Source organism: Pseudonaja textilis, chromosome 7, assembly GCF_049901715.1.
Source record: "Pseudonaja textilis isolate UNSWEBS1 chromosome 7, rPseTex1.2, whole genome shotgun sequence".
In the NCBI taxonomy this organism is placed as follows: domain Eukaryota; kingdom Metazoa; phylum Chordata; class Lepidosauria; order Squamata; family Elapidae; genus Pseudonaja; species Pseudonaja textilis.
Window position 1 is genome coordinate 5,034,107 of NC_141996.1, and position 23,627 is coordinate 5,057,733.

Below are 23,627 nucleotides of genomic sequence, written 5' to 3' on the forward strand. Positions count from 1 at the left end.
GCTATTCTTTCCTGTTCTGTTCCATTATTCCATTCCATTCCATTCTATACTCCTATCCTATCCTATCCTATCCTATCCTATCCTATCCTATCCTATCCTATCCTATCCTATCCTATCCTATCCTATCCCTATTCTCTTTCCAGTGGTGGGATTCAAATAATTTAACAACTGGTTCTCTGTCCTAATGATTTTTTTCCAACAACCGGTTCACCAAACTGCTCAGAAAGATAACAACTGGTTATCCTGAACTGGTGCAAACTGGCTGAATCCCACCACTGTCTATTCCTATTCACACTCCTCTATTCTATTGTGTTGTGTTGTGTTCTGTTCTATTGCACACCAAGTTTGAGGAATACCGTTCTAAACTGGAGTCAGCCCTGTCATTTTCTTCCCTTCCTTTTTGGAACATAAATGGAAGTGGTGTTTGGAGAATAAAAGGATTAAAACGTTTTCTCTCCATCCGCAGACTTTTTTATGCAGCCAACAGTACCCTGTTTAATGGCCAGAATTTCAATGGGGAGTAGATTCTTGCAGCCCTAACATATTTTTATATTTTTCAGACAGTAAAACTCTACTTAAAACTTAAGTGATTCCATCTGTTAGGAAGTTAACACGAATTCTTCCCTGTGGACAGATTAACTGCTTTGGTGTTAAGTTTATTTAAAATATGTGTGGTATTTGCGGATATGTGGAACAGCCAACAGAAAGAGATAGCTTTCTGTTCAGAGAGTGGAATTTGCACAGGCAACCATTAAAAAACTCTGCTTCCAGAAACATCTGATAATGGAAGTCTCATCTCGCCCACACTAAAATAAGCACTTTTTAAAAATTCACCTTTCAAACATTTAAGACTCAGAAATCAAGTCCTCAGCTTACAATGGGTTCGTTCAGTGACCATTCGAAGTTGCAACGGCACTGAAAAAAGTGACTTATGACGGTGTTTTTAACACTTATGACTATTGTAGCATCCCCATAGTCACGTGATAAAAATTCAAAGGCTTGGCAACTGACTCGTACTTATGATGGTTGTAATGGGTATAATTGGATGCTTTTGGTACATGTGATTGCTATCTACATGTGGCATAAGTCACAATTGTGTTCTACATATCCGAGTTGTGACCCAGAAAATTTGGAGAACAGAGAACATTTTTTTTAAAAAAATTCAGGTAGATTATCAGCCTAGCACACAAAAGTTCTTATTTGCACAAACGTTTTACTTTAATGGGGGTTAAAAATGTGTTGTTTTCGTAGCACACCTGAGTTTTATTGTGCTACACAATGCTTAGCTTTTAAGGAATGACAGGATTTCACCTTTTACAAGTTTTTCCTGAGATCCTGTGGTAGGTTGTCAAGCTACTTTTACTAAACAAAGGATGATTTTACATAGCTTTGAATAGTTCTCAGTTTACTACATTCAATTAGTCTTTCGGCCTCCGGAGAAGCTGGATAGATTTTTAGAAAACACGGAGCATTCTTGGATATTAAAGGTTAGGAATGAACAACTTCCAGAGATTGAAGCATTGGCACAAAAGTTAAAAAATTGTGCTTGCTTTTACTTCTACAGGTAGTCTTGATTTATGACCACAACTAGGATTGGAATTTTGGTTCAATCATAAATCAACTTGCCACGTGCCTGGACCTGATTTTATGAATATTTTTACAATGGCTGTACAGCGAGTCACTGCAGCCACAGAGTGAATCACGCGGCCGTTAAGCAAATTCGGCTTCCTCAATGGAAAGTCATTGGGGAAGCCGGCAGGAAAGGTCGCAAATCGTGATCATGTGATGAACCACTTAATGACCAGGGCAAAAAAGGTTGCAAAATCAGGCGTGATCACATTTAAGCCCTCGTTTAATGACTGCATCACTTAATGCCGAAATTTCTGATCCCAATCGTGATTGTAAGCAGAGAATTAGCAGTATCTTTTCCACCCGATTTTCAAAATGGAATAATTTAGAATCTGATCTCAATATGTAAACGAATTACGTCGAAACTTATGGTTTCAGGGAGCTTTCAAAAAACGTATTTTGGCATGAGGCGTACGTTTACCAGGAAAATCATCAAAGGAAAACAACAACAACGAAGCATAATTAAGCAAGAAACATCAACTTTTGGTATCCTTGTAGGGGAAGAGAGAGGGAAACAAGGAGCGTTAAAACAAACTTTATTTTAAATGATCAACACATGTCAGCGGAGACAGGAGAATTTTTGGAAGAATACACAGTAAACAAACACACATGAAAGAGATATTTCCCTCCCCTTCGGATGGATGGCTCTGGATTGGATTGTGGTGGTGCGATAATGCATGTTTCGGGTCAGTGTTGGAAAAGGGAGAGATGATGATGTGAGCGGGGGGAGAGGGGCGTTCTAGAAAATTCTGGAATGAAGCGGCAACTGGAGGGGAAGGCCATGATGTTATGAGGGTGGAAAGACACACAAGAAGGAAAAACACAAACCGTACCTTCGCCGGCTCCTTTGCCTTTCCTCTCAGGTAACTCTAACCCTGTGCCCCCTGAGGAATACAAGGAGATGTCTGTTGGCATAGGCCAACTGCCAGCTGTGTCTTCCGTGATCTCAAACATCTGCCCTTCCATCGGCTGCAGGTGCCAGTTTAGGCCAAACAGGTGCATGGCTGCGGTGAGCAATGAGAGAAGTCAACTTTGAGGTGGGGAGGTGTTTCTTCACCGAGAAGAATTGTGAAAGGTCAAAAAGAAACCAGGGCTGAGGTTGGGCGTTCCATCCCTCAGGATCCCATAATTGGCATTAGGATTTGTCTCGGAAGCATTTCAAGGCTTTTGATGGGGTAGATGAAAAGGTGGCTTGCATCTAGGAGAACATCCCTCAGTTGGGTCTCCAGAGGAGGTGGGCTTTCCATCTCCAGAATTCCTCCCTATTTGGGCCGAAATCTGGAGGAGGATTCAAGGTCATGCAGTTCCAACATTAAGAGAGCCAGTTGTGCTTTAATGATAGACTAGGTGCAGGGAGATCTAGATTTTGGTCCATCCTCCAGCAGGGAAGCCAACAACGTCATTTAGAGCCATTCATTCTTGCTCAACCCAAAGGCCACTCTGACTTAGGTGAGTAGATCAGATTCTAGCTCACAATCAGTTACGGGTCCTCCCTAAACGACCTTGGACCAATCACTCTCTCTCTCTCTCTCTCTCTCTCTGCCCAACCTAATTCACCAGAAAGTTGAGGGAAAATTAGAAAGAAAGGACACTGAGCTTAATTCATTGCCTTAATTTCCAGAATTAAAAGGTGGGATATCAACCAACCAACCCAACCCAACCCAACCAACCAACCAACTCAACCAACCAACCAACAAGCAAACCAACCAACCAACCAACCCAACCCAACCAGCCAGCCAGCCAACCAACCAAAGACTGAGAAAGTCTAGTCAGGGGTATCCAACCTTGGCAACTTGTGGACTTCAGCTGGGGAATTCTGGGTGTTGAAGTCCATAAGACTTAATGTTAATGTTAATTTAATGTTAACGCTGCCAACATTGGACACCTCTGTTCTAGCCTATCATCTTTCAGTAATACAGGAAGGCTGAGATCCTATAAGAATAGCAGATACTATGAGTAGTGCCTACTCTGAAGTGGGATTCAGCATTTACGAATATAGGTAGTCCTTGACTTATGACCACACTTGAGCCCAAAATTTATGTCGCTAAGTGAAACATCTGTTAAGTGAATCTTGGCCCATATTATGACCGTTCTTGCCACAGTTGTTAAGTGAACCACTGATGTTTTTAAATTAGTAACATGGCCGTTAAGTGAATCTGGCTTCCCCGTGGATTTTGCTTGTCAGACCGTTGCAAAAATTAACCACATGACCCTGGGATTTTGCAACCATCATAAGTTAGTTGTCAAGCATTTGAATTTTGATCACATGACCTCAGGGGAATGCTGCAATGGTCATATGTGTGAAAAACAGTCGTGTCACTTTTTTCCAGTGCTATTGTAAGTTTGAATGGTCACTAAATGAACTGTTGTAAGTCGAGGACTATAAGATCCCCCAGGAGTCAATCTTTAAGAAGACATCTATGTTCTTTTGGCAACAATGGACTAATGGTTGATAGTTCTTTGACTATCTTTGCACGGTATTTTGGGATTGTCCAATCTAATTTATAAATCTGAGATTTTCTAACCCACCTCAGAGTAGGCAGTACCCATAGCATTTGCTGTTCTCTGTAGGATCTCAAGCTTTCTGCATTATTGAGGTCTATCTAAAGAGGTCCTCATTACCAAGAGAGGTTGTATTAACAACAATGGGGCGCACACTCAGAAAATGGTGAACCGAGGCTGTTTTGGTGCCTTGCCTCACTACTCTTCCTGCCCCTCTCTTCCACTTCATCCAGTACTAAACATCCCCAATCTGCTTTGCGTTTTCAAGATCAGTCAAGGTTGGCTAGATGCCTTCACCTTCTGTGAAGCTGACAGAAGCAGTGGTGCAATGTGCCTCGAGAATGGACTGACTTGCAAACGTCGCAAAAGAAAGGGTCAAACGCCAGGAGCAATGCAATAATATGCTGTAACAGAAGAACTACGTGTAGTAAGTCAGCTCCCACGATTAACAAGGGATGGGACGAGGCCTACTGCACAAGGATTCTAGCAAAGGCAAATAAACAGTGCGAACGTTTGGGTGTGCAATGTTTTCTTTACACGTTAGATTAACAGCGCAAAATGTGACAAGTTGTAATAAGCCAACAACTGGGTAAGAAGCCGCAGCAAAGCTCAGGTATAATTGGGTAATGTGGGGACAGGAAGGAAAAGCTTTATTAACTATAAAGATGACTTTCCAACTTTGTTTTCCAGCCCAGACATAGCAAGAACTCCAACCTCTGGCTAATTTTATGCCGCCGCATATTTAAAGCAATGTCACGCCTGCTTTTATACATCAGCCTTGCGAGGTAATAAAGATAAGATAGACAGCCAGGTGTGATAGCTCTGCCTTTACTGTAAGGTGACATTAACAGAATCTTGCAAGACTCAAAGGGTCTCTCTCCCTTAGACTCTCCAAAAAAAATAGGAAAGGTCCCTTCTAAGATGTTTGCCATCCCTTCAGTGGGCTCAGCTAAAAGGATCTCCCTTCCTTCCTTCCTTCCTTCCTTCCTCTCCCTCCCTCCCTCCCTATCTTCTTCATTATCTGTCTATCTTCATCATCATCTCTCTCTCTCACACTCATCATCACTTCAGATCTATCTTCATTGTTATATCATTTATATTCATCATTATCTATCTTATTATCTATCTTCAACAACATTACTATCTACCTATCTTATCTATCTATCTATCTATCTATCTATCTATCTATCTATCTCTATCTATCTATCTATCTAATCTACCTAATACCTACTCACAGTATCTATCTATCTATCTATCTATCTATCTATCTATCTATCTATCTATCTATCTATCTATCTATCTATCTATCTATCTATCTATCCATCCATCCATCCTTTGGGGCAGATCCTGGTTAGAATTCAACCTGCTAAAAAATTCACACTTCACATGGATTGCATTCCTTTTAGATATATATTATATGAATAAATCTATATCTCTGCCTCCCCCGACCACATTACTCAGCCCTGGGCTTAAGCCATTTCTTCCCACAGTGAATCCCATAAGCTTGCTTTGTCCTCTGCCAACCAACAGAAGTTCCCTCTGCAAACGAGAAGACATTTCTGAATCACTAAGAAGGCCTAAAAGCTAAGTGGGAGCTCGGCGATGGGCTCCCGATGGGCTCCCTTGAAACCATCTCAGCCTGAACCAATCAATGACATTTCTCTGGCCCTGTAAATAAAGGCACTCCAAGCACAAAAAAACATTTATTTTCCACCTCACGGGCAACACTCAATAGGGGATTTCCCCCCCCTCAAACTCAGCGGAAGAGCTGCCATCTCCTAAAAGAGCAGAGTGCAATTAAAATCCATTTAAAAAGAGCTCTGAGTTGCTTCACTGTGCAGCTACCAAGGGCTTAAGACTCCTTCACAAAGCTCTTTGTCTGGCTTCCCTTCTCTCTGCTAACTTTGTCTTCTCTTTTTAGTGGCAGAGACACCAGTAATGTTCCTCCGATTTCAGCTTAAGTGATTCTTTCTTTCTTTCTTTCTTTCTTTCTTTCTTTCTTTCTTTCTTTCTTTCTTTCTTTCTTTCTTTCTTTCTTTCTTTCTTTCTTTCTTTCTTTCTTTCTTTCTCTCTCTCTCTCTCTCTCTCCTTCCTTCCTTCCCTCCCTCCCTCCCTCCCCCCCTCTCTTTCTATCTCTCTCTAACATCATCTACTCCCTCCTAGCACTAATGATGTTACCTAGTTTGGATAATGAAATGCCTGCAAGAAGACAAACCAGTTTAGAGAGCACCAACGACCCCACAGTCCTCCTCCTCCTCCATCATTCCAAATTCCCCTCTAGCACTGATGATGTTACTTAGTTTGGTAGTAAAACATCTTCAAGAAACAACCAAGTTTAGAGAGCACTAAGGACCCCACAATCCTCCTCCTCCTCCTCCTCTCCCTCCTAGCACTGATGATATTACCTAGCCTGAATAATGAAATATCTGCAAGAAAATCACCAAGCTCAGAGAGCATAAACGACCCCTCATTTCAATCGTGAGCTACAAGTATTCCCCTTTATTGTGGTCTGGAGTGTTCCTTGCCCAAGTGGTATTTCTTTCTTTCTTTCTTTCTTTCTTTCTTTCTTTCTTTCTTTCTTTCTTTCTTTCTTTCTTTCTTTCTTTCTTTCTTTCTTTATTTATTTATTTATTTATTTATTTATTTATTTTCCTTGAGCCTCCAGGAGGGTGAAAATGGCCTCCCTGGGCTCCGGAGGCCCTCTGGAGGCTGGAAATAGGCCCACTTCCGGCCTTCTTGGCGGCCCGAGCCCTGTACTTACCTGGCATGCAAAACAGGCCGTGTGGGGACTCCTGGGAGGGGTGGGGTGGGCGGGCCAGCCAGGGCTGGCATTTACCGGGTTCGCTGAACCGGTCCATTAAAAATGATAAAACTAGCTAACGGTTCGCCCGAACCGGGGTGAACCAGTAGCAACCCATCCCTGGCCCAAACACACCTTTGCGAAGGGAAGAGAAAAGATATCGTATACCACAGAACCATTATTATGATCTGGAGACCTCCTCTGCATTAATTCCTGAAAGGGAGGTATGTTAAAAAAAATCAACACCTAATACAAACCCTAATGGAATAATTTAGGCCGGTGGTGGCTAACCTTTTTGGGCTCCTGTGTCCAAAACGGTGTGCACATTAGCGCGCATGCACTTGCGTGCCAGCTTCCAGAATGCAATGCGTGCCTCCTCCCCATGTCCCCCTGTGCATGCGCGCACAATTCCCCTCGCCTCCGCCTTACCTGCACTGCACCTCACAGCTGATTTTTCAGCTGGTTTGAGGCCTTTTTCAGCCTCCCAGAGGCTTGGAAAAAGCCTCTGCAAGGCTTTTCAGGACGAATTATAGGCCTGTTTTGTCACTTCCGGTATTACAGGAAATGATGAAACGGGCCTATAACTCAGCCTGAAAAGTCTTACAGAGGCTTTTTCCAAGCCTCTGGGAGGCCAAAAAAAGGCCTCAAACCAACCGGAAAAAAAAAAATCAGTTGTGAGGCGCGTGCATGCACAGTGAGGTAAGTTTGCCTGCAGCTTGCGTGCCAGTACAAATGGCTCTGCGTGCCACTTGTGGCACGCGTGCCACAGGTTCGCCATCATGGGTATAGGTCATTTACTCCCTGGAGTAGAGAAGGACTAAGGGTGACATGATAGCAGTGCTCTAATATTTGAGGGGTTGCCCCAAAGAAGAGGTGGGGGGTGTCAATCTATTCTCCAAAGCCCCTGAAGGCAGGACAAGAAGCAATGGAGAGAAATTTATCAAGGAGAGAAGCAACCTAAAGCTAAGCAGGAATTTCCTGACAGTTAGAACAATTAAAAAATTGTTAGAACAATAGTTAGAACAATTACTCAGTGGAACAGCTTGTTGTGGGTGATCCATCACTGGAGGTTTTTAAAGAAGAGACTGGACAACCATTTGTCTGGAACGGTAGAGGGTTTCTTGCTTGAGCAAAGGGTTGGACTAGAAGACCTCCAAGGTCCCTTCCAACTCTCTTATTCTCTTTATGTGTCAACAGCTCATTGTTACTTATGGTTAATTCTTTTAAAAAAACAAATAAATTTAAAACATTATCCCTGGGAAGATGGCAATTCTGCCATTCATTTGGTCACAATTTCTTGCTTGGGATTATTGTCCGAAGTGGTGGGTGCGCCATCCCTGGAGCTTTTTAACAAGAGATTGCACAACCGTTTGTGTGAAATGGTATAGGTCCATTTCCCCCAGCATACAAGAGGTCACCTAGAAGAGCCCCACTGCGCACGCGCGTGCTGCCGCCTGACAGCTGATTGTTGGGTATCTGGTGCGCATGTGAAGGGGGCGGAGGGAGGTTGAGTGGGAGATGCGCACGCATGCGCTACGCGCAAGGGGATTGCATGTGCATGCACAGAGATGCACAGTGCATGAGGGGAAAATCACGCACTCATGCGCGGATGCATGGTGCACGAGGGGGAAATCACGCACGCATGAGCAGGGGGCATGGGGGGGGAGGCCCACCACGCATTGCCTTCTGGGTGCTGGCATGCACAATTATCGTCACGGGAGCCAAAAAAAGTTAGCCACCACTGGTATAGAGTCTCCTGCTTGAGCAGCCGAGGTTGGTTTGGAAGACCTCTAAGGCCCCTCTCTACCCCTGCTATTCTGTAACTCTTACAGATAAACCAGGTCAGGAAATAGCCACTATGAGTAATATTAAGAATTTTATTGACGTATAGGTAGCGCTCAACTTACAACTACAATTGCAATCAGAATTTCCGTTACAAGCAAGGCGGTTAAGTGAATCACGCTTGAGCTTACGTCCTTATTTTTTTTTTTTTGCCACAGTTGTTAAGTGAATCAACCCGATTGTTAACTAAATCACATGGTTGTTAAGCAGAAAAAAATTCTGCCTCTGCCTACTAGCCTCCATTGGTATTCATCTGGCTAGTGTGAGAGAGTTGAGGGCTATTTGGAAACTGAAACAGTATTTGCTGTGTGAGAAAGGAGACAGTAAGGAACCTGGGCCTGGGCTTAGCTCAACTGTTCTGTACTAAAGCTGCTTGCTGTTGTGAAACTGAAACTCCTCTCCTCTGCTTGTGTTTTGCATTTGGAAGAGATTTCTTTTCAGGTGGGGAGAGGGAGTCGAACTCCTTAGCATCAGAGCGTGTTAATAATAATAATAATATAGGAAATACTAATGCTCTAATAATGGTCATTTCAAAAAATCTTTTCTTAGTGAGCACCTAGAAGCCAAAAGGAACATATATGCCAAATTTCAAGTTTGTAGGCTTTACGGTTCTGGAGATTTTGTGATGATGCACGAGGGGTATTTTGCTTTTATATAGAGAGATTATTAAATTTAAATGAGTTTGTTAGCGACTTAATAAATGAGCTTGTTGCTAAGTGTTGAGCAACACTTAGCAACAGAAATTTAAGGTTAATAGGTTGAGGGTATTATTGGCCCCTCTGTCTTGGGCTGAAAATTAGACACTTCAGGAAATACGCTTCCTGATTGCTTAGCAAGTAAAGAGGAGGAAAATCCATCGTCAGCAGAACAGACAAAGGAGAGGAGAAGAATACTGGTCGGAAATGAGAAACGTACACGACGAGTAACAAAGATGGTTAGTTAGCTGGCAGAGAAAATTGACTCCTTGTTCGGACAGGTTGATGGAGTGAGCGTGTTAGCCGAGCCAGGGAAACGATTTTGATAGATCACCGCAAAGAGCGAAGACAATGCTTGCTTAGTGAAGCATCCCAGGCTCCTTTTGATGGCCGAGAAGACTGAAAAGAAATTCACACCGGTCAGCAGAAAAGAAAAGAGAAATAGAAGGATTGAAAGGAATAAAAGAAGAGAGAGAGAGAGAGAGACCCTTACAAAACTACACATGCAGCTGGACTTTTATTAGCTTGTGGACTTCTTGGAGATGGGTAAGAGAAATGCAATAATAAAAAAAAGGAAAAGCCATGACAGAGTTCAAAATTAAAAGACCCCCATCTTGTGTCCAGGAAGGTTAATGGTTATCTAAGTTGATGCTGAACCAGGTATTTGGAAAGAAAGACCACCCTGATGGGGAAAAGAAGAGTCAGATATTTTTTTTGCGGATGATGCTCGTGGTTTCGTATTTCAGGGCAGCGATGCTGGAGCTTCAAGTAAGGCAAACAACCGACGAAAAGTCATTTTCAGAGGTGGCATACAGGTAGGCCTCAACTTAAGACCATTTGCTTAGTGACGGAAGATACGAAGAATAGCAGTCGGGGAAAAATGACTTATGGCCTCATCGCGTGCAGCTTGAATCTTGAACGTAGTTTATATGGGTTAGAGGAAAGTTGAATGAGTACAGGTAGTCCTTGACTTATAAGAGTTTAGTGACCGTTTGAAGTTTCAATGGCACTGGAAAAAGTGACTTATGGCCGTTTTTCACTCTTACGACTGTTGCAGCATCCCCACAGTCACGGGATTAAATTCATATTCTTGGCACCTGACTCACATTTATGACAATTGTTGTTGCAGGGCCCTGTGGTCGCGCGATCCCCTTTTGCGACCTGACGAACCAGATCAAAGGAGAATCCAGGTTCGCTTAGCAAAAGTTCATGTGACTAACTTTTAACAACCACAGTGATTTCACTTCACAACTGTGGCAAGGAGTTGTTGACACGGGGTAAAATTGACTTAACAATTGTCTCGCCTAGCAGCAGACATTTTGTGGGCCGTTGGGGTTGTAAGTTGAGGATTATCTGCAATTGTACAAATAAACAGGATGCTCCCTTTTTTTTGTTCAACTTTAAAAAGTAGTTTTACACATACACACACACAGACAGGGGTGGGATCCGACAGGGTTAACTACCAGTTTGGTCATTTACGAGGTTCAGTGATTTACAATGTCCTGCACAGCTGCTGGCGAGCGCCTGTAAATCGTCATCAGCATGCTGCGTGCAGAGAAGCAGCCTCTCCAAAAGCCCTTGTTTCTTGCTTTTTTAACTGCAGCTGGGCCTCGCACGGCAGCGGAAGTTGGAAAAAAATCAGGAAATAAAGGTCAGGTAAGAGCCCGGGCGGGTGGATGAGCAAAAACATCAGCAGACATAGAACCGGTTCTACGTCTGTTGCTTTTCAAAGCTACCGGTTCTACAGAGGTGGACAGAACCAGAAGAAACACACCCCTGCGCACAGAAACACGTATCCAGAGGTGGGCTTCAAAATTTTTAGCAACCTGTTCTCTGCCCGGTTGCTGGGTGGGCGTGGCCAGGGTGGGCGTGGCCTAGTCGGCCTCCTGCACCACTCCCTCCGCAGGCTCCAGAGGCTTTCCTTGAGCCTCTGAGGCACGTTCACCCCCGTTCCCGGGCTCCGGAGGCCGAAAATGGGCCTTCTGGAACCTCCGTGCGGCCCGTTTTTTGCCCTCCCCAAGTCCCATGTGGGTCCTGCACTTACTCAGGATCCAAAATGGGCCACGTGGGGACTCCTGGGAGGGCTGAGGCGGGGTGAGCGGGGCCAGCCAGTCATCGGAACTACCGATGAAAAATTACCATCTGGTTCAGCCCAACCAGTGCGAACCGGTATCAGCCCAGCCCCTGCACACATCGCATTTTACCGCTTGCAATTTTAGGATCAAACTTTCCAACAAAAATGGCCACCAAGGGAGCAGATTTTTTTTTCTATTTCTTCCGTTCCAAATCCACATTTTTGAGAGTTTTAGGTGTTTTTTTTTCTTTTTTTTTTTTTAAAAGAAGTCATTATTTGTTTAATGAGTTTGTCAGGCAGGAAAGTGGGATGTAAATATTTTCGATTCCACCAGTTTTTTAACGTTCTGTTAATATCACGTAATGGTATTACTACTTGACAGCTCCTTTGGGAATATTCTACATAGTGCCGGGAAGCATAGAAATGTGTTAATTGTTGGGAAGGGGAGGAAACAGTAGACCACCAACATTTCCTAACCTCTTAACTGCCTCCTCAACAGAATATGTATTTTTTAAAATTCTTTGGTTTTTTTGTCCCTGGATGGATTTTCTTTTGGACTAGAAATACAGATCGGCCTCGACTTATGGCCTCGACTGAGCCCAAAATACCTGGGTTTTTTGCCCCATTCTGTGACCTTTCCTGCCACAGGGGGTTAAGTGAATCTGTGCAGTTGTTAAGTGAGTAACACGGTTGTTAAGTGAATCTGGCTTCTTTATTGTCTTTGCTTTGTCAACTCATAAAATATTCCTATGGTCTTTTTATAGAGTTGCCAACAGAAAGGGAGTGGGGAGCAGTGCGGCAGTTTGCAAACCGAAAGTTCATTCCATAAATAATTTTCAAAGATAGTAACTAGGTGACTGAAGTTTCTGTCCCGCAAAATTCTAATTGGAGCACACGATTGATGACTCTGGGCTATGGAGGTGTCCCATTGGAGAATATGAATTATGATACACCCAGTGGGTGGGGGAAAACCAGGGTCAAGGGTGACAATGAATGATGTGCCTCAGAGTTAGCTACACTTAGGCAGTGCTGGATATGTTAACTCCCAAATAAATCCTTTTTAAGTTTTGGAAGTTTGGCTCGAGACTCATGATTTAAATGAGGGTAACTGCTGGAATCCTGACACGCTTGATGGATCTCATGACCCCAGGATACTGCAGGATGAGTCGGTGGCCAAGTGTCTGAATTTTGATCACGTGACCCTGGGATCTGCAAAGGTTGTAAGTTTGGAAATCGGTCATAAAGTCCCTTTTTCCAGTGCCGTTGTAAGTTTCGACGGTCACTAAATAAACAGTTGTAAGTAGAGCACTATTGATATTTGGGACATTTAACATTTCATATACACATGGAATCATGTAATGCGTAGCTTGATTTGCAGAAATCCTTTTAATACTTGCTTCTTACAACTTCACTTATGCTTTTTAGATATTTTTTACTGGAACGGGTGTTTTTGTAAAGTTTTTCCTCAGCTCTGCTCTTGATTTTTCCTTTGGAAAGCCAGAATATTAGACATAAACAATTAAAATACTTCATCTTTATGAGCCTTTTTTAAAACTCTTTTTCAAGTTTGTCCTTTATTTTTTCCAAGAAAATACAGTCTTTCTAAAACAAACTTTTCTCAACTAGATTTTTCTAACACACAAAGAAAGGTTTTTTTTCTTTTTCCTAATTTCTGTCTTCTAATCGCTACCCGGGAACATTTCTTCGTGTTCAAGTTGCTACATGGTCCCATTGCACCTCTAAATGGAATTTTAATTTGTATGTATTAAAAAAGAATTTTCCCATTGGGGTATTTAATGTAATTAGAGAAATCAAGGAAGGCAGATTTTAACAGGGAGCACGTAAATAATTGCTAAAATAAAAGACTAGTTGGCTATGGTCAATAGAACTTTAAGTATATTACTTCATTAGGCAAATCTGTAATTTGTGGGAAAGGAAAACGGTTTAACCAATTAACCATAATTCCTAAATTTAATTCAATGCTCAAAACACATGTATACTTTTTATTCCAAGGCTGCCAACACATGTATTAAAACATACTGTATGAGATTACCTCCTTCCCTTTATCAGTATTATTAGATTTCTGTGTAACAGTTCTGGGACAAAACTCAGCCATAAAGTTAGTTTTCTTTTATTGGCGCCTGCTTAGGTCTTCCAAACTAAGATATTTTTTTTGTAGCTGGAAAAATAAACCCCATGATTTGTACATTTGAGATGAAATGGTCGCAGAAATCTGTGCATAGGTTAGCCTTCGACTTATGAAAATGAATAGCCAATGAATAGGCATAGCAACTAAATCAGCCAATGAGGGCTGTTTGGAAACTTAAACTAGAAGTAGCCTAGGCTGGAAACTGAAACTAGAAGTAGCCTAGGCGTGGCTCTTTATTAAGCTCTGCAACTCTACAGCTATGGGAAGCTCTGAGTTTGTCTATTGAAAATGAAATTGCTTCTCTCCTCTTACTCGCCTGCGGAACTAAAGTAAAAGAGAAACCAACTTGCTTGCTTGCTGAAGACTGGAGCTCTGCTCTGAACTTGCAACATGTTTCTCTTTGAGTTTGCTCCATGTTGGAGAAATCTACCACTGGTTTGTAAAATCTACTTATTATGTTTATAAAAATGTTAAATAAAGCATCAGCCATCCGTGTTTATTTTTCTGGCACTGAATTAACGCTGCAAAACTCTGAACATGTTGCAAACAGTCATAAGTGTGAAAAACGATCATATCACCTTTTTCAATGCTGTTGTTAACTTTAAATGGTCACTAAACGAATATTTATAATTCGAGGATTATCTGTGCATTGCTTACGGATAGAAATTCTGGTTCTAATTACCGTTTTGAACCAAGGACTATCTATAAGTAACCCACAATTAATCAACGGCATTTTATATTGCATTGGATAAACTTGGATAAGTACATATGCTGATCTTCTGGAAACGTATTTGGTTTAACAACATAACAACGTAATACAACATGAATATCAAGGAGAACTCTGGCCCCTTAAAGGCTAATAACTATATTATACTCCAAGGTTCATTGTTCCTATAAAAATGGGAGGCTGCATAATTTTCTCTTGTGGGTTATTTTTCCCCAGCTGAGGCTAAAGAAATATATCATTATTTTTACAGCACTGAATGTATTCGCTCCCGTTGTGATGCTCAGATACATTTTGCAAAAAGTTTATATATTCATTCAGCCGCTATAACTCGTTCTGTTTTGATGGTTTTCTTGGATACGATCAGTCATTCAAATCCTACCAGCGGTAACGGGACATATTACCCATTGCAATTCTCACCCCATGAAATAAGTAAATAAGAAACAGAACAATATCAAAGGTTTGGGTAAGGCAAACCTATAGAATAACAGAGACGGAAGGGACCTTGGAGGTCCGCTAGTCTAACCCCTCTGCTCAGGCAGGAGCTTGTATGAAGGAAAACAATTCCTTTCAAATCAGCAGCTTTGATTTTTGAAAGGCAAAGAAAAACGCCCGAGGATTTCTTGGAGAATAGGAGGAGATGGAGGAAAAGGAAAAAAAAAAAGGAAAGGAAATAGGGGTATGAAAAAAAATGGAGAAAAGTTATGGAGATTCTCAATCATCCAGGTCATGACGGTCCCAAAGACACTTTTCCAAAAGGCAACTGGACTTTCTTGGATTTATTTTTTCTTTGAAAACTTTTCGCTTCTGAAGAAGCTTCTTGGATGAGAAGCGAAACGTTTTAGAAGAAAAGTCTCCTCAGAACTAAGAAGCTTCTTGAATGAGAAGCGAAACGTTTTCAAAGAAAAGTCTCCCCAGAACTGAAGAAGCTTCTTGGATGAGAAGTGAAACGTTTTCGAAGAAAAGTCTCCTCAGAACTAAGAAGCTTCTTGGATGAGAAGTGAAATGTTTTTGAAGAAAAGTCTCCCCAGAACTGAAGAAGCTTCTTGGATGAGAAGCGAAACGTTTTCAAAGAAAAGTCTCCCCAGAAATGAAGAAGCTTCTTGGATGAGAAGTGAAACATTTTCGAAGAAAAGTCTCCTCAGAACTAAGAAGCTTCTTGGATTAGAAGCAAAACGTTTTCGAAGAAAAGTCTCCCCAGAACTGAAGAAGCTTCTTGGATGAGAAGCAAAATGTTTTCAATGGAAAAAAAAATAGAAGAAAGTCCAGTTGCTTTTTGGAAAAACATCTTTGGAAGGAAAGTTGTTAAGCAAGTTATTAGGATCTAAAAATAATAATAATGGGGAGACTTTGTCCAGATATAGAGCATTTGAGAGTTCGTCCTGTGTTTGGTTTCTTGTGATGCCATCTTCACCTCGGAGTTAGCTCAACCCAGATCAATACTGAGGCAAGGAATCTTAGATATAGGAAGGCAAACAGAAATTGCTGTATAATGTAATTGCAAAGAATCAATTCAAAGCATCTAAACAAGCCTCATATTTTTATTTATTTCTATTCCGCTTTTATTATTATTTTTCCATCCAACAAAGGCATTTGTGCAGAAAAACCCACACGGATGTTTTATCCAATGGTGCAAATGTGTTTCAAGTATAAAACAATCTCTTTCTTTTGAATTTAGGGGGGAAAAAAGGAATTTAGAATTACAGGGAATGTGGAAGAAGATAATTTTTCTCTTTTACGGAAAAATGGCCTGGGCAAAGGGTTACCGATGAATGCAATTCTGGGGGAGGGCTGATTAAGCAGTTGACATGGTGAAATTAATGACATTCCTGTCTGTCAAGGCCCCCCCGAGTCAAAATCCAATATGGGGCACCAGAGAGGCATAAATTGAGGTAAATGGGACAGACCAGCATTAAGAGTCCCTACCAATAACCAGATGGTTCGGGTCAGGTTGCAAATAGACCATGATTGCCCTCAATTGCAAGCAGGGCCTGCCTATCTATCTATCTATCTATCTATCTATCTATCTATCTATCTATCTATCTATCTATCTATCTATCTATCTTCCACCCACCTGCTTCCATCCATCTATCCATCCTCTATTTCTGTCTGTCTGTCTGTCTGTCTACCTCCATCCGCTCATCCTCTATCTATCTACCTATCTCTCATTTTCTCTATCTCTCCCTCCCTCCACCTACCTACCATCCATCCAATCTCTCCTCTCTCTCTCTGCTCTCTCTCTCTCTCTGTCTCTGCCTGTCTTCCTGCCTATCTATCTATCTGCCTATCTATCTGCCTATCTATCTGCCTATCTATCTATCTATCTATCTATCTATCTATCTATCTATCTATCTATCTATCTATCTATCTATCTATCATCTATCTATCTATCTATCTATTCTCCACCCACCTACTTCCATCCATCCATCCATCCATCCATCCAACCATCCTTTATATGTCTCTCTCTTTCTACCTCCATCCATCCATCCATCCTCTATCTATCTACCTATCTCTCATTTTCTCTATCTCTCTTTCCCTCCCTCCCTCCCCCCCCTACCTACCTACCTACTTCCATCTATCCATCCTCTCTCTCCCTCCCTCCATCTCTACCTGCCTGCCTGCCTGCCTGCCTACCCGTCCATCCATCCATCCATCCATCCATCCATCCATCCACCCACCCATCCATCTATTTGGGACGGCTGATTAAGCAGCCGACGAGGCGAAAGTAACGGCATTCCTGTCTCTCAAGGACCTGGAGCCAAAATCCGACACAGGGCACCAGAGAGGCATAAATTGAGGGAAATGGGACAGACCACGGTTAAAAGTCCCTATCAATAACCAGATGGTTCGGGTCAGGTTGCAAATAGAAGCAGCGGAGAAAATGGCAACCCATTTGGGCCTCTTTGGGTTCCTTTTCCACCTTCCCCAGGATCCCCGAGGTATTTCAGCCTCCTGTCAATCACACATCAGCATTATGTGAGTGTCTTACATTGACGGACAGCACGGTCCCCTGAACTGGCTTACATGATATGATATCATTGTCACTCCCACGCCTTGGCTGCCAGCTTGGGTAGGTAGTCCTGGACTTACGACAGCTCATTTAATGACCATTCCAAATTACGGCGGCACTGGAAAAAAGTGACTTGGGACCGTTTTTCCAAGTTATGGAATCATGATGATTCCATAACTTGGAAAAACCATGTGATCAAAAATCAGGCTCTTGGCACCTGACTCGTATTTATGACGGTTGCGGTGTCCCGGTGTCATGTGATTCCCTCAAGTGACCTTCTGACCAGCAAGTCAATGGGGAAGCCAAATTCACTTAACAACCATGTTACAAAGTTAACAAGTTCCATCGATGCACTTCACTGATTGATTTCTGGACATGAAGTTAAAATACATCCAAAGGAGCTTAATTCATGATTGGTCTCAATTGCAAGCAGGGCATATCTATCTATCTTATCTTATCTTATCTTATCTTACCTTATCTTATCTACCTACCTACCTGCCCACCGACCCACCTATCTATCAGAATGAGATAGATAGATATAGATAGATAATAGATATGATAGGTAGATAGATAAATAGGTATGACAGATGGAGAGAAATATCGTCTGTCTGAGTGTCTATCTGCCTGCCTGCCTGCCTATCTGTCTGTCTGCCTGCCCACCCACCCGCCCACCCACCTATCTATCAGAATGAGATAGATAGATATAGATAGATGATAGATATGATAGGTAGATAGATAAATAGGTATGATAGAGGGAGAGAAATATCGTCTGTCTGAGTGTCTATCTGCCTGCCTGCCTGCTGCCTATCTATCTATCCATTCATCCATCATCTATCTATCTACCTACCTACCTACCTGCCCACCCACCCACCCATCTATCAGAATGAGATAGATAGATAGATATAGATAGATGATAGATACGATAAGTAGACAGATAAACAGTTATGATAGAGGGAGAGAAGTATCATCTGTCTGGGTGCCTGCCTGCCTACCTGCCTATCTATCTTCCTACCTACCCACCCACCTATCTATCAGAATGAGATAGATAGATATAGATAGATGATAGATATGATAGGTAGACAGATAAATAGGTATGATAGAGGGAGAGAAATATCGTCTGTCTGAGTGTCTATCTGCCTGCCTGCCTGCTGCCTATCTATCTATCCATCCATCCATCCATCTATCATCTATCTATCTACCTACCTACCTACCTACCTGCCCACCCACCCATCCACCTATCTATCAGAATGACATAGATAGATATAGATGATAGATACGATAAGTAGACAGATAAATAGGTATGATAGAGGGAGAGAAATATCGTCTGTCTGAGTGTCTGCCTGCCTGCCTGCCTGCCTGCCTGCCTGCCTGCCTATCTATCTATCTATCTATCTATCTATCTATCTATCTATCTATCTATCTATCTATCTACCTACCTACCTACCTACCTATTCTAACCAACCAGATGCAGCAGAGAGAGGGATGGAGAAGTCCACTCAGGCTGCCATCTCGTAAACCTCTGCATTTCTGCATCTCTGGTAGGACTTCAAGGATTGGATCGAAGTCTCTCACCTAGAGAGAAACCCAACCCAGTCCAACCGCACAAGTGGATTGTCTTCAATCCTCACGCAGGCGGGATCCATCCAGAGGGAAGCCCTTGACCGAACTTATTCCAAGTCAACCCATGTAACTGGCTGTTTTCCTTCGCTTTGTTTCTTTACAACAGCTGGCATGAGTCTCAACTGAGCTGAAAAGCAGGCAGGAACCCACCTACCGTTCCCACCGCCATGACGCTGGAAGAGAAGTACTCAAAATTGCTCTGCTCCGTTGTCCATTTTTCTATAGGCACTGAAGGTATATTCTTACGGCCGCGACCCACGTCTCGTTCGCTATAGGGAGTTCTTTTGTCGAATTAGGTTCCCAGAGATATTTCACACAAGGGCCTATTGTGGAACTCAAGGGTGGGATTAGGGGCAAGGCCATAAAGTGGGGGTCTGAAGGGTTAGCTTTGAGCTCAAGCTGGAGCAGCCTAGGTAGAGCCACTTTCAAGCCCCCCAAGAGGAGTGTGCGACTTAGCAACCAGACATGGCGGTTACTAAGGGAAAGCAACATTTTCCTCCTTCTTTCAGTTGCATTTGTCTTCAGTGGGCATCATTTCTTTTTTAAAAAAAATTCAGATATATATTCAGGAAAGAAAACTGGCATGGGTGAATGGATAAATGATGGACAGAAAGGAGGAAGGGAAAGATACACAGACAGAAAAATGAAGGAAGGAGAAAGAAAGAGAAAGAAAGAGAGAGAGAAAGAAGGAAGAGGGGAGAGAGAGAGAGAAAGAAGGAAGAGGAAGAGAAAAAGAAGGATGGAAAGGAAAAGGAAGAAAGAAAAAGAAGAAAGGAAAGAAAGAAAAACAAAGAAAGAAAAGAAAGAAAAAAAGAAAGAAAAAGGATGAAAAGAAAGAAAGAAAAAAGAAAGAAAAAGGAAGGAAAGAAAAAAGAAGGAAAGAAAGAAAAAAGGAAGGAAGGAAGGAAAGAAAGAAAAAGGAAGGAAAGAAGGAAAGAAAGGAAGGAAAGGAAGGAAGGAAGGAAGAAAGAAAGAAAGAAAGAAAGAAAGAAAGAAAGAAAGAAAGAAAGAAAGAAAGAAAGAAAGGCTCTTTTAGCAGAACACCCATTACAGGTAGTCCTTTGACTTACGGCCACAATTTCTGTTGCTAAGCAAGACAGTTATAAAGTGAGTTTTGCTGTATTTTATTACCTTTCTTGACACAGTTGTTAAGTGAATCACTGTAATTGTTAAATCAGTAACATGGTTGTTAACGGAGTCTGGCTTCCCCATTGTCAGAAAGTCATAAAAGGGGTTCACATGACCCCAGGACGCTGCCACTGTCATGAGTACATGCCAATTGTCAAGTGTCTGAATTGTGACCAGTGGTGGGATTCAATTTTTTTTTTACTACTGGTTCTGAGGGCGTAGCATGGCTTGGTGGGCGTGGCAGGGGAAGGATACTGCAAAATCTCCATTTCCTCCCCCACCCCCACACTAACCTGCTTTCCAGCTCCGTTCTCCTGTGCAGGGCCACCAAAGAAGACCCAGCCGATCAGCTGGGACTCCATGGGAGGCAGAGAAGAGATGGGGTTGGCGGGGCCAGTCAGAGGCGGTGTGTGCCAGTTCTCTGAACTGCTCAAAATTTCCGCTACCGGTTCTCCAGAACCAGTCAGAACCAGCTGAAAACGCACCTCTGCATGTGACCACGAGGATGCTGCCAATGTCGTTAGTGTGAAAAATGGTCATAAGTCCCTTTTTTCATTCCTGTTGTAACTTGGGTCACGAAATGATTCGTTACAGCAAAGAAATAGGTCGGACGTGGGAGGTTATGAGCCATGGGATCATTTCTGGCCCTATTTGGGATTATTCCATTGATGACTTAAGGAAGAGGTGAATAACTTGGAACTGGAGTTCTTCCCCCACTTTCCCCCCATCCCCAAGTTAAAGAGTTCCAACAAACAAGAATTAAAACGATGAAAAAAGTTGGAGATAACAAAGGGACTCTTCTTACTTATTTGACTGTGTTGCCTTTGTGCCATGTCCTGGGTCATCACATTGGGCTCCCGGACAAGTCCAAGAGCTCATAAGATTAAACTTCTGGTCCCCGGTGATGGACCCAGATTGGATCCTGCAGGATAGATCCCATTTTTCTCTATCTCTTCATTTTGTTTTTTTTTAAATTGGCTGAGTTAAAAGCAACGAAGGCATTTTACACAGCAGATAAAAACAAATCCAAATCAAAAGTGATTAAAAATGTTTTAATCTGCAATTTATTTTGAGCAACACCGTCTTGATTCTGGCGGCGCTCCAGGGATGTGAAAGTGGGCTCAAAATATCTACGCGGATCACCGTGTCCTATTAAAAGGAAGTCGTATTTCCTTCAATTCGGTGGTTTTCTTTCTAGGACGTTTTCTCCTAAACTAAACGAACGTGAGTTATTTCAGAAAGCGAATGTTGTTCAGAGAATTTAACGTCATGAATCCAGAAACATCCAAGCGTCTTAATTTAACCCGTCAGCATGAAATATATTTTGCTCACTCAACCCAATTAAACTTGATTAAAATTAGAAGTATAAAATCAGGGTGGAAATATAAATGGGAAGGAGAGGAATAATAGATCGCCGAACGTGGATTTAACCGCAACTTCTCTCAAGGGTTTGCTGATGGAAATTAGGAACAACAGAATAACGGAGTTGGAAGAGACCGGCACACTTTACACGTGATTCAGAGGAAATGTTTTGGACTTCTCGCAATCTTCACACAATCATTAGGGGCCTTAACAAAATAACAGAGCTGGGAAGGGTCCTTGGCCCCGTCTACCCTTCCCCTCCCTCAAAGTCCCCACACGGCCTGTTTTGGATGCGCAGCGGCTCGGGAAGAGTGAAAAACAGGCTGGGAATTTGGGTTGCCCGGAAATGGGCCTGTTTCCGGCTTCCAGAGAGCCTCTGGAGCCCAGGGAGGCCATTTTTGCCGTCCCAGAGGCTCGAGGAAAGCCTCCAGAGCCTGGGGAGGACAAAAACGCGCGCACACACCCCGCCATGGTGCAGGAGGCCGACGAGGCCACGCCCACCCAGCAACCAGGCAGAGAACCCGTTGCTGAAATTTTTGAAGGCCCGGAGCTCCCACAACTTCTGAAGGCAATGTGGAAATGGCCCAACGGTGTTTTTCTTTTCTTTTTCCAAGAGGCAACCGGACTTTCTGGTTTTTTTTCTTTGAAGGCGTTTCGTTTCTCGTCCAAGAAGCTTCTTCAGCTCTGAATGGATGGCGAGGAATGGAAGGATCAATCCAGTCAGAGATGAACCGTCCACCATCCGGTCAGAGCTGAAGAAGCTTCTTGGATGAGAAGGGAAAAGTCTTTGTGTTGACCTGGGGTGTGGCACAAAAGCAACAAAGTCACCTATGTAGGTAAAGTCCCTTTGATTCCTCCAAGTTGCCCCCCAGTGTCCAGTTTTCATCGTCTGGAGAAAAATCTCTTTTTGTTGTAGTTCTATAGGTGCTGACTGCATTTAAACATATCACAGGTAGCCCTCGAATTACAAGAGTTCATTTAGTGACTTTTCATGGCCTATAGGTGGAGCTCTTGCCTCACAATCAGGACACACTGAGAATATATCTGCTGAATATAACTCCACACTGGCGACAGGAAGGTCATCCGGCCAGTAAACACTCTGCTAGCTCCATTCAGTTGCCCAGACTCCACCCCGCAAGGGATTATGGGGTCATTAAAAGATGATGATGAGTTAGTGACTTTTCAAACACAACAGTTCGTTTAGTGACTTTTCAAACTTAAAACAGCACTGAAAAAAGTGACTTATGAGCATTTTTCACACTTACGACCATTGCAGCCTTCCCAGAGTCAGGTGATTTACATTCAAATGCTTGACAACTGACTCATATTTATGACGGTCGCAGTGTCCCGGAGTCATGTGACCTTCTGACAACCAAAGTCAACGGGGAAGCCAGATTAACTTAACAACTATGTGGCTCACTTAACAACAGCAGGGACTCCATCAACAAACGTGGCAGGAAAAGTCATAAAATGGGGCAAAACTCACCTAAAAAATGTCTCACTTAGCAACATACACGTTGGGCTCGGTTATGGTCGTCAGTCGAGCACTGATATTCAGATTGTCTTATTTTTAATGTTTTGTGTGGTAGGTTGTTACTCAGTGAGTTTGCTCATCTGAAAAGGGTAGAGACACAGTTTCTTTTGTGTGATGTTGAGCTCTTATCGTGTCAGAGGAATACTAGATTAAGATTAAGACTGCTTTTGTAATACTCTTGGATTTAAAAGTAAGCCACGGTTTTCCGTCTTGGTGTCTACAGCCGGAAAAAAAGTTAATCTGGTCTTATTCTCTTGTTCTATGACTTTTAATTCCATGAAAGATACACACTGCGTAGTCTGGTTGTGTTTTGGATCATGATGAAAGTACCAGATTCCATATTTGGGGTTGCATCAGTGACATTACTATATTGTTTCTAGCCGTTGCATCACCGTCTCTGGTTTCACCGTGTTTACATTTGTAAAATGTCTACACAAGTTCAGGCAGGGTAACACAACCATCACCATCACACACTGCTGGCCCAAGAAACAGCGGAAAACACGGGCCCAGAAATCTCCATTTTACTCAGCCAAGGAAAATTGTGCTAGAGAGAGATTG

General features: G+C 42.6%; 1 protein-coding gene across 9 annotated transcripts in view; it reads right to left on the reverse strand.

Moving 5' to 3' along the window:
- TENM4 (teneurin transmembrane protein 4) overlaps window positions 1-23,627 on the reverse strand; it is a 362,826-nt gene that overhangs the window by 123,625 nt on the left and 215,574 nt on the right. For 7 of the 9 annotated variants that reach the window (XM_087936922.1, XM_087936917.1, XM_087936919.1 and 4 more), the window contains one exon: window positions 2,463-2,633. The exons of the other annotated variants lie outside the window; for them this stretch is intronic. In XM_087936922.1, the coding sequence (XP_087793048.1) occupies window positions 2,463-2,633 (171 nt within the window). The remainder of the gene's footprint in view (window positions 1-2,462; window positions 2,634-23,627) is intronic. 9 annotated transcript variants of the gene reach the window in all.